The sequence below is a fragment of the Pelobates fuscus genome, chromosome 1 (assembly GCF_036172605.1).
Source record: "Pelobates fuscus isolate aPelFus1 chromosome 1, aPelFus1.pri, whole genome shotgun sequence".
NCBI classification, from domain to species: Eukaryota; Metazoa; Chordata; class Amphibia; order Anura; family Pelobatidae; genus Pelobates; species Pelobates fuscus.
In genome coordinates, this window is record NC_086317.1 from 25,857,228 (window position 1) to 25,876,919 (window position 19,692).

The 19,692-nt window shown below is 40.9% G+C and overlaps 1 protein-coding gene across 1 annotated transcript; it reads left to right on the forward strand.

Moving 5' to 3' along the window:
- The first annotated feature begins 674 nt into the window (after window positions 1-674).
- On the forward strand, window positions 675-19,304 carry LOC134598442 (putative gastrointestinal growth factor xP4). Its single transcript, XM_063444930.1, has 5 exons — window positions 675-768; window positions 9,087-9,227; window positions 15,664-15,804; window positions 16,503-16,643; window positions 19,219-19,304. Exons 1-5 carry the CDS (start codon window positions 696-698, stop codon window positions 19,302-19,304), a joined length of 582 nt encoding a protein of 193 aa, XP_063301000.1. The 5' UTR covers window positions 675-695.
- The last annotated feature ends 388 nt before the right edge of the window (window positions 19,305-19,692 follow it).

Genomic DNA, 19,692 nt, shown 5'->3' on the forward strand with positions numbered 1-19,692 from the left:
CCAGACTACACGTCCTAAGACAGTCAGTCTATATACAGGTATATCTCCCACATATTTGTTTGTTTTGCTTAGGTATCCAATTATTTCTTTATTCAAATTGTGTATGCTATTTGTTTAATTGTTTATGTGGGTTATATGTGACCCATGTATATATAGACGGACTATTTTAGGATATGTTGTCTGATTATTTTCTATTATGTATTTTTGATCTATTACTGCGTATTATGTACATGTTTATGTCTATTTAATAAAGTTGGTTACATTTTTATTGGTTGTACTCCTTATTCGTTTACTATTAGTTGTAAATAGCATTTACCCTATTGCTATTTTCGGTTACATTTTACTTGTGTTTTTTGTAGCTCCTGGACTTATGGTGTGCCCTTCCTTCTAATAATTTCACACATATCAAATGACATAAACAAAATCCACACTATTAAGAATGTTATAAGATTAATAGAGCGTCTTATCTTAAGATAGAATGCGGTAACCCTGAGTCACTTTTTTTGAATCATTTCGAACACTTGGGTGGGGTAATTGAAGACAGTTTTGTGCCTCTCCCTTTGCAAACCTGATTGAACGGATTTAGTAAATAACTTAACCATATAAAAAGAAAACCCCTTGGAGGTCTTGATTCAATTCTTCCCAACTCCCGTCATTACGGACATTTATTGAATTTAAAAACATACAGGATTGAAATGGATTCGAGACTATTTTGCAATCTGGCTGTTATGCTTATAATAGGGCATATGATCTCTGCTGTGAAATCAAGTAAGTGTTTTTTTAATTAGATAGAGATAGAGATAGAGGTGCCAAATGCAGGAAAACATTGTTAAACTTTGTGACTACCTAATGGAACATGTGTTATTCTGTAGCAATGACAATAACACTGCAGGTACTGAGGTTCTAAGTCTGATAATAATTCTATACGGTAACCATGAGTCCAGTCCTGATAAGGTGCTTGATGATGAGTACACACAGGGTGAACCATATCTAGGAAGGTGATTATATTGTGAAAAGAGGGAAAAGAATAAAAGAGCAGATTATATTGATAGGGGGTACGAAGCAGATGTGCAATACAAGGATAAGGCTGATCTCTGCTAATATGGAGTAGACAGACCAGAGGGGACTGGTAATGAAAGGGGAAATGATTTGGTAAGGATGAACGGGTCTGATATGCACATAGGGATAAAAGTAGCAGATACCGAGAGAGGAAGAGAAGCAGACATTTAAAGGGGATCTGGAACAGATGTAGGAGATAAAGGGAGAACTGAAAATAAATGTAAATGGATGTAGAGAAAGTAAGATGGTGACATGGTGCAGTGGGCTCACACAAAGAGGAGCTATCATATAGAGGATAAGGCGATATATGGGGAGCTGATATAGAGAGGATGAGATAGTAAAGGGGCTTGAGGATAATATACAGTAGATAAGATGATAAAGGATAATAAAAAAATATTTACCAGTTCAATAATGTGTTACTCCAGTATATTGTGCTGATACAGAGGTGGAAGAGATAACTTAAAATTGAAAACCAAAAACTATTACTCCAACATGAAAGGAATTCAAAATAAATAAAAGCACAGATTTATTTTAAGCAGATGTGTATTTGCATATAGTCAATGTTTCAGTTCAACAACCTTGACATCTTAAGAAAAGTTTGGTAATGGAACTGAAATGGTGACTGTAATGGTGACTGTATGCTGTTGCACAGCTGTAAAAAATGATGTTACTTTGTTTAGTTTGAAGTCCTATGCTTGTGCTCTTCACTTTTCTCTGGAAAGGCAGTATTTACAGTGCTCAGCCTGCAGGGGCAGACTACAGACACCAGAACCACTGACTGTAGTGACTCGGATGACTATAGTATCCCTTAAATAAGACATCTGTCTCTTACCTGTCAATCAACTCCTTGGCATAGACTCCTGTGCTGAAGAACTGAGTTACAGGGAGATCGGAGACACAGGTGAAGTTGCATTCCGTCACCACAAAAAAAAAATCACCTCTGTTTATCTCCATTTTGAGTTTCTTGGCCCCTTTTTTGTTTCTTATCCCATCCTTTGTTTGTCTTACCTGCTTTAGTATATCTTATCTCCAATTTTCCTCTTTTTGTGTTTTACACTCCTCTTGAGTGTCTCTTACAAACTCCCTTTGTGTATGTTCTACTAACCCCCCAGCACGTCTGTGTGCCTCTTTCCCTACAGCCCTTCTGTGTGTCTATTGTTCACATTCATCATCCCCTCTGTGTCTCCTATTCCCTTTTCCTAGTCCCACTGTGTGTCTCTTTCTCCACCCCAGCCCTTTTGGTTGTTTCTCCCCATCTATGTTTGGCTATTTATTCCCCCAGCCACTCTTTGTTTCTCTTTCTCCCCCTCAGCCCCTCTGTGTGTCTTTTTTTCTCCCCAGCCCCTCTGTGTGTCTCATTCCGCACAGTCTCTCCTGCTGTCTCATTTCCCCCAACCTCTCAATGTGTCTCATTCTCCCACAATCACTTCATGTGTCTCATTCACCCAGCTCCTCCATGTGTCTCATTCCCCCTAAGCCCTGCATGTGTTTCATCCTCAGCCCCTCCATGAGTCTCATTCCTATCCAGCCCCTCCTTCTGTCTCATTCCCCCCTTAGTCCCTAAGTGTCTCATTTCCCCCCCAGCCCCTCCATGTGTCTCCTACTCCACTCTTGGCCTTCTTGTAGTGTTGCAGAGCTGTGGACCGTGGGTAGAGGATCTTCTATTTACTCTACCAGGCCTGACAGGATATGCTCACTGAGAGCACTTCCTGTCAGGCCCAGTAGTGATTCTCTACCCGTGGTATGCTCGGCCATGCTACATAGAGTGACCAGGAGGAGGGGAGTGCTTCCCGTACTGACGGTCATCCGGTGATTGCGCACACCACCCCTCTTCCTGGGCCGGTGCACACTAGGAGGCCATGAACAACCTGAAGGTATGCCTGCCCACCAGGAAATATCCCTGTAAATGGTGAGAGGAGCTGATATAGAGAGCACCAGATATCTGTTGGCTAGAACAGTGTTAATTTAGAACAGGGACACTTGGGAAATGCAGTTTTGAATCCAGGTCAGACCTCACCACCTCACCAGTAAATTCCTTGGTTCCCCTAATGATATTTATCTGCCTGAATATATATATATATAGCTGCAGAATATGTTTGTGCTTCATAAATGCTGATACTAAGGGGATGAAAGAAAGGGTGAGATAACACAAGGAGGAGAGGAGCTGATATAATGAGATCAGGATAATACAGGGATAGAGGAGCTGATATAATGAGATCAGGATAATACAGGGGAAGAGGAGCGGATATAATGAGATCAGGATAATACAGGGGAAGAGGAGCTGATATAATGAGATCAGGATAATACAGGGGAAGAGGGGCTGATATAATGAGATCAGGATAATACAGGGGAAGAGGAGCTGATATAATGAGATCAGGATAATACAGGGATAGAGGAGCTGATATAATGAGATCAGGATAATACAGGGATAGAGGAGCTGATATAATGAGGTCAGGATAATACAGGGGAAGAGGGGCTGATATAATGAGATCAGGATAATACAGGGATAGAGGAGCTGATATAATGAGATCAGGATAATACAGGGATAGAGGAGCTGATATAATGAGATCAGGATAATACAGGGGAAGAGGAGCTGATATAATGAGATCAGGATAATACAGGGATAGAGGAGCTGATATAATGAGATCAGGATAATACAGGGATAGAGGAGCTGATATAATGAGGTCAGGATAATACAGGGGAAGAGGGGCTGATATAATGAGGTCAGGATAATAAAGGGGAAGATGAGCTGATATAATGAGATCAGGATAATACAGGGGTAGAGGAGCTGATATAATGAGATCAGGATAATACAGGGGAAGAGGGGCTGATATAATGAGGTCAGGATAATACAGGGGTAGAGGAGCTGATATAATGAGGTCAGGATAATACAGGGGTAGAGGAGCTGATATAATGAGGTCAGGATAATACAGGGGAAGAGGGGCTGATATAATGAGGTCAGGATAATACAGGGGTAGAGGAGCTGATATAATAAGGTCAGGATACAGGGGAAGAGGGGCTGATATAATGAGGTCAGGATAATACAGGGGTAGAGGGGCTGATATAATGAGGTCAGGATAATACAGGGGAAGAGGGGCTGATATAATGAGGTCAGGATAATACAGGGGTAGAGGAGCTGATATAATGAGGACAGGATAATACAGGGGTAGAGGAGCTGATATAATGAGGTCAGGATTATACAGGGGGGAGAGGAGCTGATATAATGAGGTCAGGATAATAAAGGGGAAGAGGAGCTGATATAATGAGGTCAGGATAATACAGGGGAAGAGGGGCTGATATAATGAGGTCAGGATAATACAGGGGAAGAGGGGCTGATATAATGAGGTCAGGATAATACAGGGGAAGAGGGGCTGATATAATGAGGTCAGGATAATACAGGGGTAGAGGAGCTGATATAATGAGGACAGGATAATACAGGGGTAGAGGAGCTGATATAATGAGGTCAGGATTATACAGGGGGGAGAGGAGCTGATATAATGAGGTCAGGATAATAAAGGGGAAGAGGAGCTGATATAATGAGGTCAGGATAATACAGGGGAAGAGGGGCTGATATAATGAGGTCAGGATAATACAGGGGAAGAGGGGCTGATATAATGAGGTCAGGATAATACAGGGGAAGAGGAGCTGATATAATGAGGTCAGGATAATACAGGGGAAGAGGGGCTGATATAATGAGGTCAGGATAATACAGGGGTAGAAGAGCTGATATAATGAGATCAGGATAATACAGGGATAGAGGAGCTGATATAATGAGATCAGGATAATACAGGGGAAGAGGAGCTGATATAATGAGATCAGGATAATACAGGGATAGAGGAGCTGATATAATGAGATCAGGATAATACAGGGATAGAGGAGCTGATATAATGAGGTCAGGATAATACAGGGGAAGAGGGGCTGATATAATGAGGTCAGGATAATAAAGGGGAAGATGAGCTGATATAATGAGATCAGGATAATACAGGGGTAGAGGAGCTGATATAATGAGATCAGGATAATACAGGGGAAGAGGGGCTGATATAATGAGGTCAGGATAATACAGGGGTAGAGGAGCTGATATAATGAGGTCAGGATAATACAGGGGTAGAGGAGCTGATATAATGAGGTCAGGATAATACAGGGGAAGAGGGGCTGATATAATGAGGTCAGGATAATACAGGGGTAGAGGAGCTGATATAATAAGGTCAGGATACAGGGGAAGAGGGGCTGATATAATGAGGTCAGGATAATACAGGGGTAGAGGGGCTGATATAATGAGGTCAGGATAATACAGGGGAAGAGGGGCTGATATAATGAGGTCAGGATAATACAGGGGTAGAGGAGCTGATATAATGAGGACAGGATAATACAGGGGTAGAGGAGCTGATATAATGAGGTCAGGATACAGGGGTAGAGGGGCTGATATAATGAGGTCAGGATAATACAGGGGAAGAGGGGCTGATATAATGAGGTCAGGATAATACAGGGGAAGAGGGGCTGATATAATGAGGTCAGGATAATACAGGGGTAGAGGAGCTGATATAATGAGGTCAGGATAATACAGGGGAAGAGGAGCTGATATCATGAGGTCAGGATAATACAGGGGTAGAGGAGCTGATATAATGAGGTCAGGATAATACAGGGGTAGAGGAGCTGATATAATGAGGTCAGGATAATACAGGGGAAGAGGGGCTGATATAATGAGGTCAGGATAATACAGGGGTAGAGGAGCTGATATAATGAGGTCAGGATAATACAGGGGTAGAGGAGCTGATATAATGAGGTCAGGATAATACAGGGGAAGAGGAGCTGATATAATGAGGTCAGGATAATACAGGGGAAGAGGAGCTGATATCATGAGGTCAGGATAATACAGGGGAAGAGGGGTTGATATAATGAGGTCAGGATAATACAGGGGTAGAGGAGCTGATATAATGAGGTCAGGATAATACAGGGGAAGAGGAGCTGATATAATGAGGTCAGGATAATACAGGGGGAAAGGGGCTGATATAATGAGGTCAGGATTATAAAGGGGGAGAGGGGCTGATATAATGAGGTCAAGATAATACAGGGGAAGAGGAGCTGATATAATGAGGTCAGGATAATACCGGGGAAGAGGGGCTGATATAATGAGGTCAGGATAATACAGGGGAAGAGGAGCTGATATAATGAGGTCAGGATAATACAGGGGAAGAGGGGCTGATATAATGAGGTCAGGATAATACAGGGGAAGAGGGGCTGATATAATGAGGTCAGGATAATACAGGGGGAGAGGAGCTGATATAATGAGGTCAGGATAATACAGGGGAAGAGGGGCTGATATAATGAGGTCAGGATAATACAGGGGTAGAGGAGCTGATATAATGAGGTCAGGATAATACAGGGGAAGAGGGGCTGATATAATGAGGTCAGGATAATACAGGGGTAGAGGAGCTGATATAATGAGGTCAGGATAATACAGGGGAAGAGGAGCTGATATAATGAGGTCAGGATAATACAGGGGAAGAGGGGCTGATATAATGAGGTCAGGATAATACAGGGGTAGAGGAGCTGATATAATGAGGTCAGGATACAGGGGTAGAGGAGCTGATATAATGAGATCAGGATAATACAGGGGAAGAGGGGCTGATATAATGAGGTCAGGATAATACAGGGGGAGAGGAGCTGATATAATGAGGTCAGGGTAATACAGGGGTAGAGGAGCTGATATAATGAGGTCAGGGTAATACAGGGGTAGAGGAGCTGATATAATGAGATCAGGATAATACAGGGGGAGAGGAGCTGATATCATGAGGTCAGGATAATACAGGGGGAGAGGAGCTGATATCTTGAGGTCAGGGTAATACGGGGGGAGGAGCTAGTCTAGAGTTTAATAAAGAGAGAAAAGAAAGGTCATTATCAGAAGATGAATAGAAATGGAACTAAATGTGTGGAGAATTATATACTTATTATAAACAGTGATCCTAACCGATCACAAGTTAGATACAAATGGTTGTGTAGGTAATGAAGAAAAAGGGGTTAAACAACTTTTTTGTGTTCTTGGGGGGGGGGGGGGGGGGGTTGTGATCTAAATAGTTAGTTTACTACATAGTGTTTCTTTAACTTAACCTCCAATCCCCTCCTTGACTTTGATATTAAACCTTTTTCACCTGTCGCCATCTGCAAAGTCCAATATTTATTCGTTTTTTAGAAAAATACTGTCACCATGGTTCCTTCTCTCTATGGTATCTGAGCATCTCCCTCAATAGAGAGGCCGAGAATGCTTATGGATTAATAATAATAATAAGGACAACAAAGTATTTAACCAGGAAAGGTACATTAAGATGACTCTGGTTTTCAAGTACATACTTGTCAAGTACATACACGTTAATGGTACTCATTTTATCTACCTCGGAAGGTTAAAGGGCTGAGTCAACCCTGCCGGAATTGAACAGATTCTACTGATGATTTATTAGCCCACTGAGCTATCTCACTGGCTACATGATGAATGTAGTGTGAATTGTCTAAAATAGCAAAATTGGAAAAATTCATCAAGTCAATTATGTTTGAGGATCAATTAAAAATTCAATAGTCATTTTGAATTCCCAACAATTCATGCTTTAGTACATAACCCTCACAATATGTTTACAACTGTGTCTGAATTCAAAATGGCAGATTTTCTGAAAAAAAAAAAAACTCGGATATCATGTCTTTAAAGTGAATCTGCATGATTATTCTTACATTTTGACTTATTTCTGTTTAAGGTGAATATTCTCCTTTAGGTAAGTTGGAAAACGAGTTAATACGTGGATATGATAATAGAATCCCTGTGGCTCATATATAATAAGTACATGACAGTCAGTTCTAATATATGAGTGTTGTGTATATGTGATACCTTTAATGAATGGCAGGGATCTGACATGAAAGACATCCTTTGATATGCTGTAGTATAAAATAATATCTGTGTGGCGGCCTACTCACAGAGTTGTCACTGCCAAAGACTCCATTACCTTCAGTAATTATAGCCCAGAGTATACAACCTGAGACTTAGTGTAGGGTGATGCAGAACTGATTTTATTGACCGAATGGCACACTTTTATACTTGGGTCCCCAATAGGAGGTCCTGAGGAGAACAATGAACAGTGCAACATACCTGGCGCCTAGGTATCTGTGCCTGATCAGGTAGTTTACATAGCAGCCAGACACCTCGGCACTGAAAAACTATATGTACAATAAAACAGGGTCCCCGTGCCCACATTCCCAAATAAATGCCATCCCCAGAAAACACCCATTCTGTCCAAAAAGCACTCAGATTGGAGATATCTTGCCTGAGTTGGCTGGAAGTAAAGTTTTGACTGGTCCGTGACCGTACTCTGACTCAGCGCTGTGTGTGAAATTCCAGTCATCTTAAATAATGGCGCTTTCCGTCATTACATGGAGCTCAAGCAAGTCTGTGGTATCATTCGATGTCTAAACACCCCCTCTACCACCCTCCACCCACACTGTTTGGTGACTCTTGGACCAAGAACATGCTTGACAAAGTTTTACCGGATCGTGGCAACTCCACCATCCGATTAGGAGTTCCAGAGAGTTTGTGGGTTGCTCCCGGTCAGGAGAGCCATGCCTTGTTGAGTATACTGCCAGTCTATGATAACTACTTGGCCACTGGAAAGGAGTGCTGGGCTGGGTCTAACAATTATACAGACCAATTGCTGCTGTAGAATATGCAGCAAATTCAACGGCTCATGGTGGGGGGAGGGCAATTACTCCCCCCCCACCCCGCCAAAAAAAATAATAATAATAATTGCGCCACGACTATGGCTGTTTCAATTCCACAATGTGACACATCTTGATATTAAAATGCATTGTATGTCATTGTCCGCTTCAAGGCACGACCATGCTTTAAATGATTGTTAATTGTTAATATTTTTTAACAATGAATGATTACTGGAATTCTACTTGAATTTACATGTAGTGAATGTGCCTGTTTTGGATATGCGCACAAATGTATAAAGTAAATAACTGTGTGTATCTTGTTTCTTCCATAGCTAACGATGATTGCAAATTTTCTCCCAAGGAGAGGTTAAACTGTGGCTTTGGAGGAATCACGAAACAAGAATGTATTGACCATGGATGCTGCTTTGATGATGTAACACCAGATGCTATCTGGTGTTTTATACCCGAGGCTGGTAACATCATTTACATCTTTATCAACTTTTTATGTATTTTATTTATTGGATTGCTGTCAAATGAAACTTTGAACATTTAGGAAAAATGCATTTTACTTGAATTTCTTTGTCCATCTTTGCAGAAATATTGGTGGTTATAATGTATGACATTCTGTGTTGTTTAGAACACTGAGGGTTAATTATTAGTGATGTCCCGAACAGTTCGCCAGGAACCGTTCGCCGGCGAACATAGTGTGTTCACGGTCGCGAACACGCGCGATGTTCGGTCCGCCCCCTATTCGTCATGGAGGTGGAAGGATCTGGGAGGGAAGGTCTGCTGCTGATCGGCTGGAATGTGTATGCTGACTGTGAGGTACAGTTTACTCAATGATGACGAATAGGGGGCGGACCGAACAGCGCGCGTGTTCGCGACCACGAACACGCTATGTTCGCCAGCGAACGGTTCCCGGCAAACTGTTCGGGACATCACTATTAATTATTAATGCCTCACCCTGTTCTTTAATCCCAAAATGCTGAAATTCCAATATAGTCAGTGCCATCCCAGGTGTGAGATAAATCCAATCACCACAAATTAAACTGGAGAAAAAGGTTTTAACTTTCATGTGGAATGCAATACATTAACCCATCAAGTACCAATTATAGCTTATTCCATCAAAACATTCTGTCTTTAAAAGGAATTTCTCAGCTCTCTGAAGCTGGTAGTGCAAGCGTGGTGCTGCTCCCAGAGGACTCCAGGTAAGAAGTCAAACTGTTCAAAAATGGTTTGACTGCTTATTATGGGAAAAAATGAGGATGGTACCAGGGCACTCTTGGCACCATAACCACAACAACACTCTGAAGCATTTGTTTAACACCTTAAGGACCAAACTTCTGGAATAAAATGGAATCATGACATGTCACACATGTCATGTGTCCTTAAGGGGTTAAAGGGGTCCTATAGTGTTAGGAATGCAAAACACTTTAGTTCCCCCTGGCCCCTGCCTCCCTCATAGCCCCCTGGCCAATAAAGGGTTACAAACCCTTTAATCACTTACCCGATTCCAGCGCCGAATGTCACACATGCTGGGTGTCCTCATGCAGAGCATCATCCAATGCTTCAATGCTTTCCTATGGGGATTTTACTGAAGCTGGATGTCCTCATGCAGAGCGAGAGGATGTCTAGCGTCAGTTAGGCGACCTAAAGTCTGGTAAAATCCCGGGAGCACCTCCAGTGGCTGTCTGGTAGTGCTGCAATATAATTAGGACTAAGGGGGACAGAGACAATGCACCGAGACCACTTCAGTGAGCTAAAGTGGTCTGGGTGCCTATAGTGTCCTATTAAGGACCAGATTGTGATGAAGGCAAATAATGTCATTGATACTTAATGAGCTAAAACATCATTGCTTTATTTCAACATTATTTAAAGTATTTCTCAACTGATCTTATCCCGTAGGATTCGTTACAATTTTAACTACTATAATTAAACAAAGTGCAAAACTCTAATAAATTGTTACAATAGTGTAACAGAGATGATCCCTGGAAAGTGTAATTGAAGAGAACGACCGTTTCAAACCTTAAAGGGGTTAAAACCCCTTCAGCAACTTACCTGGTGACCTCTCCTCCCCGTCCGACGTCAGCTCCCCTGTCTGATGTCACTGGAGCTGAATGCGCATGTGCGGCAAGTGCCTTGCTCGCATTCAAAGTGTCCAAAGGAAAGCATTTCTCAATGCTTTCCTATGGACGCTCTGCGCGATGGAGGCGAATTTCGCTTCCAGCGTCGCAGATGAGCCTCTAGTGGCTGTCCGGAAGACAGCCACTAGAGGCTGGATTAACCCCAAATCCTCTGAAACTGCTATGTTTACATGTGAGATAAAGAACAAATCCCTGAAAACAGAGATGAATTCAGTGTGTCCAGGTCGTATCTCTGTAGGGGATAACCCTTGTAATGCAATACAAAAACGAAACTGGAATGTGAACCAAGGACAGGTGTCCAGGGAACACTAGTGAGATACTGGCCTGAGTTGTTAGTCACTTAAAATAAAAAATCATTTAATCGGTATACAAAACCATGAACTTAGAGTAAATGTAAAAAGAAAAAAGTATAAAAAGTGATAAGTGCACTCCAACAGGGAGGAGGGTAAAGAGGTAGCTCAGGGAGCGCAGGGATGAGCTTAGGCAATGGGTAAAGGGAGGTAAAAGTAGTTATAGCTATATACTAGTCCTATGCAAGAGAAGACAGCTCTCTACAGAAATGGACATAAGCTATAGTGGCTTCTATGAGAGCCTCTCCAATACCCAGAGCAACAATGTACATAGACTGGTAAACTCCAGGATACTGTAACAGCCTGTGTGATGTAGAGTGCTCCACACCTGCTATAGAAATAGAATAAAACCTTGGAGTGTACAACCAGCCCGTTAGTAGTACCCCAGTAAAAGGTTACATGAGAGGATAAAGACCTAGACCCGTGTTGCAAATTGCTTCACACTATCTCCTAAGGTACAATATATCCTCAAAGGCTAATGCCCTATCTGTGCCAAATCTGAGGTATAAACTCATACTGAGCCCTGAATAACGATCCAAACCGGCTACCAACCCTCCTAACCCCGATTAAACACCCAAAACAATGGTGAAGAAAATAGTGCTGTGCTTTAAAAGAACATTACTTCTGCCTAAAGAACATTACTTCTGCCTAACGCGTTTCGGCGCTAAAGAGAGCGCCTTTCTCAAAGGCTATCAACGGAGAACTGGCTCCGGACTCGTGTTAAGTATGTAGTGCTGAAAGAAATAAGCCAATCAGTGATGAGTGTGGGCGGCGTTCTATTCAGCCGTAATAGCCGTTTGTGAGTGGTTCACCAATCTGTCAATCAGATGGTGAGGCCCCAATCGGAAGCAGAGGGGCGGAGCTAGGTGCCGAATCTGGAACTCATGTATAATGAGTTACCATGGGTACCTGCTCGTGTACCGGTCTCGTTCTTTATAACGTAAGTGTAATCATGCAGTATGGTATTGCCTTAGTCGCTCGAGGGAGACAGTAATCCCCATTCTCCATGTAATGGCGATGGATAAATCGCCCATGGGGTGGGTTTTTCCCCCGATTTATGGCAAGAACGTATTGAATGGATTACATATAAAGTGCATATGGAGACACAGTGTATCACATGGTGGCTATTAACAAGAAATACATAAAGCTGCCGTAGATCTTTTTACAACAGTCCATGAAAATTACATATTAGTCTAATGATGCTTGTGTGGAAAAGTGACAAGCAACTAATATATATCGTATGAAGGATTTATGATGCAATAAATGGGGTGAATGTGAAGCCTTCATTGAGGCCACAAGGGGATAGGGTGTTCAATGTCTGGATCCAATAGCATTTTTTCTGCCTCAAAATCAGATCCAGATCTCCCCCTCTTTTTCCCACAATGACCTTCTCAACCCCTGCAAATTTGAAGCATCTAAATGTTTCACTATGGTGTCCTCTAGCATGTCTAGCCACAGGGGTATCCCTATTTGATGGAACTGAGTGGATATGTTCCATCATACGCCTCTTGAAGGGGCGTATAGTTTTTCCCACATATTTTTTTCCACATTTACATGTGAGTAGGTAGACTAGTCCAGTGGAGTTACAATTAAAAAACGTCTTGTGCCCCCTCCTATGCCAACCTGCACCTGGGATGGTGGGAAAAACATATTGTCTACTCAGAGCGCCTAAAACATTATATGGACTACGTCCATCTTTGGAAACGCTATATAGATGATATCCTGGTCATATGGACAGGAACCCAAGAACTATTCACAGAATTTGTGGAAGTTCTAAACACTAACAACCTGAACCTCCGTCTGACCATGGAAATTGGGTTATCATCTTTGAATTTCCTAGACTGCACATTCACTATTACTGAACAACTCACAATTCAGAGCACTCTATATCGCAAACCCACTTCCACTAACAATATGCTCAACTGGCGTAGTCACCACCCTAACCCACTAAAGAGGGGTATTCCAGTGGGACAGTACTTGCGCCTTAAAAGAAATTGTTCATCTGTGGAAGACTTTATAGAGAAAGCAGCCATACTGAGGGCAAGGTTTAAAGCCAAAGGGTATCCTAATAGATGCCTGAAACAGGCATACCAAAGAGCACTCTTAAGTGAACGCAAGGATCTCTTGGACAACCGTCCCAAACCATGCCCCCCTAAAACTATTAGATGCGTGGCTAAGTTCGATGCAGGATGGGACCCAGCGAAAAAGATTTTGGCTAGGTTTTGGCCACTACTCACTCAAGATAGACACCTCAAAGATGTGATCCCCCCACATGTCTCAATAACAGCCAGAAGAGGCAAAAATCTGAAGGACATGCTAGTACCCAGCCACTTTTCCAAACACAGTACTAGCAAGGAAAACTGGTTAAATGTGTACGGCACCTACCAATGTGGACGCTGTGTGGCTTGTCGCTACATAGATAAAGACTCCAAATCCATCACAGACTCCTCAGGCACACTAACTATCCCTATCAAACAGTTTTTTAATTGTAACTCCACTGGACTAGTCTACCTACTCACATGTAAATGTGGAAAAAAATATGTGGGAAAAACTATACGCCCCTTCAAGAGGCGTATGATGGAACATATCCACTCAGTTCCATAAAATAGGGATACCCCTGTGGCTAGACATGCTAGAGGACACCATAGTGAAACATTTAGATGCTTCAAATTTGCAGGGGTTGAGAAGGTCATTGTGGGAAAAAGAAGGGGAGATCTGGATCTGATTTTGAGGCAGAAAGAATGCTATTGGATCCAGACATTGAACACCCTATCCCCTTGTGGCCTCAATGAAGACTTCACATTCACCCCATTTATTGCATCATAAATCCTTCATACGATATATATTAGTTGCTTGTCACTTTTCCCAACAAGCATCATTATACTAATATGTCATTTTCATGGACTGTTGTAAAAAGATCTACGGCAGCTTTATGTATTTCTTGTTAATAGCCACCATGTGATACACTGTGTCTCCATATGCACTTTATATGTAATCCATTCAATACGTTCTTGCCATAAATCGGGGGAAAAACCCACCCCATGGGCGATTTATCCATCGCCATTACATGGAGAATGGGGATTACTGTCTCCCTCGAGCGACTAAGGCAATACCATACTGTATGATTACACTTACGTTATAAAGAACGAGACCGGTACACGAGCAGGTACCCATGGTAACTCATTATACATGAGTTCCAGATTCGGCACCTAGCTCCGCCCCTCTGCTTCCGATTGGGGCCTCACCATCTGATTGACAGATTGGTGAACCACTCACAAACGGCTATTACGGCTGAATAGAACGCCGCCCACACTCATCACTGATTGGCTTATTTCTTTCAGCACTACATACTTAACACGAGTCCGGAGCCAGTTCTCCGTTGATAGCCTTTGAGAAAGGCGCTCTCTTTAGCGCCGAAACGCGTTAGGCAGAAGTAATGTTCTTTAGGCAGAAGTAATGTTCTTTTAAAGCACAGCACTATTTTCTTCACCATTGTTTTGGGTGTTTAATCGGGGTTAGGAGGGTTGGTAGCCGGTTTGGAGCGTTATTCAGGGCTCAGTATGAGTTTATACCTCAGATTTGGCACAGATAGGGCATTAGCCTTTGAGGATATACTGTACCTTAGGAGATAGTGTGAAGCAATTTGCAACACAGGTCTAGGTCTTTATCCTCTCATGTAACCTTTTACTGGGGTACTACTAACGGGCTGGTTGTACACTCCAAGGTTTTATTCTATTTCTATAGCAGGTGTGGAGCACTCTACATCACACAGGCTGTTACAGTATCCTGGAGTTTACCAGTCTATGTACATTGTTGCTCTGGGTATTGGAGAGGCTCTCATAGAAGCCACTATAGCTTATGTCCATTTCTGTAGAGAGCTGTCTTCTCTTGCATAGGACTAGTATATAGCTATAACTACTTTTACCTCCCTTTACCCATTGCCTAAGCTCATCCCTGCGCTCCCTGAGCTACCTCTTTACCCTCCTCCCTGTTGGAGTGCACTTATCACTTTTTATACTTTTTTCTTTTTACATTTACTCTAAGTTCATGGTTTTGTATACCGATTAAATGATTTTTTATTTTAAGTGACTAACAACTCAGGCCAGTATCTCACTAGTGTTCCCTGGACACCTGTCCTTGGTTCACATTCCAGTTATGTTTACATGTGAAGGGTTAAAACCTGAGGGACCTGGCACCCAGACCACTTCATTGAGCTGATATATTAAAACCTCACACGTACAGAGAAATAGAATTCCAATAGATATAAGTAACAATGAAGTGTTATGATTAAACTGACAAATCCTCCTGCCATTTGAATGATGTGAGTTTACCGGCTGTTTATTGCTGTTTATCTCCTTTGTTTGCTTTGTTTGTTAATGCTCAGGTATCTTTCTTGTCTCTTGCTTCCTCCATAGCTACGTCTGTGTGTGATATTCCTTTAGAAGGAAGAATAAAGTGTGACTCTGAAGGAAACACCCAAAGCGAATGTTTCCACAAGGGATGCTGCTTTGATGATGAAATGCCAGAAGGAGAAAAGTGTTTTATGCTTGACCCTGGTAACGTCATTCATATCATTATTATTTTTAATGCCATTTAATAGTTTTGATTGCTGTCAGATGAAACCTAAAATAAAGAAATGTGTAAAAAAAAATGTAAATGAAAACAACGTTAAACATTAAAAGGGACACTCCAGTCACTATATCAACTTCAGCTAAATTAAATTGTGTTGGTGCCAGTAGGCCCCGTACGCACTCTGGTAGACAGCCACTGTGGGCAGACTTAGAGCTGCAATGTAAACATTGCAGCACTTAGTACAAAAGGGACCCAGCCCCCAGACCACTTCAATGAGCTGAAGTGTTCTGGGTGCCTATAATGTCCTTTTAAGGAGCTAAAACATCATTGCTTTACTTCAACATTATTAAAATCTATAATAAGATCTTATATGTAGGATTTGTTAAAATTTTAACTTCTACAAATAAACAAAGTGCAAAACTCTAATAAATTGTTACAATAGTGTAACAGAGAAGATCCCTGGATAGTGTAATCGAAGAGAATGACCATTTCAAACCTCACTTGTACAGAGAAATAGAATTCCAATAGCTATGAGTAACAGTGAAGTGTTATAATTAAACTGATAAATTCTCCTGCCATTTTAATGATGTGATGTTACCGGCTGTTTATTGCTGTAAATCTCCTTTGTTTGCTTTGTTTGTCCAGGCTCAGGTATCTTTCTTGTCTCTTGCTTCCTCCATAGCTTCGTCTGTGTGTGATATTCCTGTAGAAGAAAGAACAAAGTGTGACTCGGAAGGAAACACCCAAAAAGAATGTCAAGACAATGGATGCTGCTTCGATGATGAAATGCCAGAAGGAGACAAGTGTTTTATGCCCGAGCCTGGTAACATCATTTATATCTATTATTTTTAAGGCCATTTAATTTTTTTGATAGCTTTCAGATGAAACTGAAAACAAAGAAAACATTTTTGAAACTGAAAACAAAGAAAGGGATTTTTTTTTAAAACAACCTTGAACAGTTTAAGGGACAATCTGGGAGTTGTTGTGGTGCCAGAAGGCCCTTGTGTGCACTATTAACTTAAGGGTTAAACCATTTTTGAAGCTGACCACTCTAGCCAGTCAGTGGCACTTCCTGTAACTGAGACTCAGAAGCCAAATGCTGTCTGGGGGATCTGGACATCGGTGTTGAAGGCAACTTTTGGGGCTATACCATTCAAGAATGGCTTAACCTCTTAAGATAAGAGTGTGCTGGGGATCCTCCTAGCACCATAACAAATTCAAAGGCCTTTTGACACTTTCTTTTTGTTTTGGAAAAATTCATATTTTTGCTCCCTTCCCCTTCAACATTAGATTTTTGCTGTGCTTTTGGTTAATTCAATAAATGTTGTTGCAATTTAAAAAAAATTGCTTGTCAAAATCTCCTGAGTTCTTTATATATGCCTTTGCCAGGCTGACACTCTGTGCCAATGAGACCTGAATTGCAGGGCTCAGCTCAGGAGAAATAATGAGAGTTCTTACTTAGGAACTCCTGGCTCTGGATCGTTGGTAATGCAGAAGGTAGAGCGGCACCCAGGCAATAAGTCAAATTATTCAAAAATGGTTAGACTCCTTTAAATGCAAGGGCACCTCTGGCACTATACCAACTAAAGCATACTGCAGTGGTCATGGTGCTTGGAGTTTGTCCCTTGAGAACCAGAACCAAAGGCAAGTAATGTAATTGGTACTTAAGGCGTTAAAGCATCAATACTTCATTTCAAAATTATTAAAAGTATTTCTTACATGATCTTATCCAGTAGGATTTGTTACAATTTGTGCACAACCCTAATACATTATTACAATAGCGTTACAGAGAAGATCCCTGCAAAGTGTAACTGAAGAGCTTGATTGCTTCAAACCTTACTTGTACACAGATATCGAATTGCAATATTTCTAAGAAACAATGAAGTGTTATAATTATTTTACTTTCCATTAGAATTTTACAGTCTCAATTATTTCTGTTTATCTCCTGTGTGTATCTTGCTTCTCGGCTCTCAGGCACTTTTAAACACAGTGACACCAGTAAACACATTGACACCTAAACACGCACAGGCTGTCACACCTGTACATATACATATATATATAAACAAAATAGATAACTTGGCACTCACCCTTTCTCCAAATGCAATTGGTTTGTGCCTGGGTGCAATCCCACGCTGTGGATAAATACAAATAAAAGAGATGCACTCTCAGGACTTCCAGGTAGGCACGGAGGGAATCAGGGGTTTCTTCACTATTGGTGAGTACACATTTATATTTCTTATATATATATATATAACTTTTGTGTATTGGTACATTGATCTTGAGGAAGACCCGAACGGGTCGAAACATCGGTCATTTTTTTGATGTGATACCTACTGGAATAAATTATTTTCTATCCACTTAAAAAGTCCTCAGAGTGCATCTCTTCATTTATTTGCATATATATATATAAATATATAGGCATTTTTGTTTTTTCATTATGGCTATATCGTGTGTGTGTGTGTGTGTGTGTGTGTGTATGTATATATGTGTGTGTATATACATATATACACACACATACAAAAATGCCCACACACTCAACCTGCCTCACACACAAGGGGAGGCTAAAAAGCCACTTAATAATCTGCACATTCAGGATTTTTGGGAATAATCAATTCTGAGGTCTTTGTTTTATCAATTACATTCAATAGACTTTTTCTTTTGTGTTTTGTGTTTGTGTTTAATTTGTTTTGTTGGGTTTTTTTTTTGCACCTGAAATATTTGTCATATGGTATTTTGTGCACCAGATCTTTTTTTTTTAATTTCTAAAGCTCTTTCACACTTCTTTTATTGGCATAGAAAGTGATAGAGAGTATTCATAGAAAATTCCCAGTTTATACTTAGTATGTGGTAGAAGCACACACACAAAAAAATAAGAATATAAACTAGAAAAATATGTTGTTGTTTTTTGTTTTTTTTAAAATCGTGTTTAAAACACTTTATTAAATTGGAGCAGATTTTTGAATTCCCATAAAAAGAACACTTTGATAAATCTCCTTCGCAGACTCAGAGCCGCAATTGAAGCAGGGATTTATGGGACACGGTGCGAGAGCTGCTTCCGTGGTGTGATTTGTGGGCGTATTAAAATTACATGCAGCCATGTAAGGCAGATGACCAATGCCATTATACCTGCCTAGGCAAAAATGTGCAAGTGTTTTTTGTATGGGCTAAAAAGTCCTGCAATACTCAAACAATAATTTTAACCATTATTACATTACCCACTTCCATTGCCTTGCAACATATTAAATATACACATTTCATTTACTTACAGATTGTGACTAAAAAGAATTGCTGCGTAAGACCCTACACCCTGGACCTTCCTACCAACATCTACAGGCTCATCCTACCAAGTCTTGATGGTTTACGGAATAAACACTAAAATGTGAGACTCTTACATCCAGCTGTCAAAATCTACACCACGGCAGCTGGAACCGGCAAAATTTTCAAACTGGCCATAATTGCAAAAACTACTCTGGACAAATCATAAATGTCAGTTGTCAAGTTAATGTTTCAGATGGGCAGTCGGTACTGTAAAAAATAAAAATAAAAGTACAGAAGGCATTTAATGTCAGAAATTGTCACAATAAAAACCGTAGGAGTTACGTAAAAAAAACACAGCACCTTCTCATTGTTAGCTAAGACTTTAAAGATGGAAGAATAAACCCCTATTTGCTATTTAAACACCACTAATAGCAGAAGAAACATTGTATATAACTTAACACAGTTGGCTGCCCTTACTTGCCCTTTTGTAATAAAATATTTGATGTTTTTTTTTATTCTTTATTTCCTTTATTAAGAGTCATAGGATAAGCATATAGTAAATAAATTGACATGCAAGTATAAAAAGGATAACAATGTAACTGGATCCATGACAT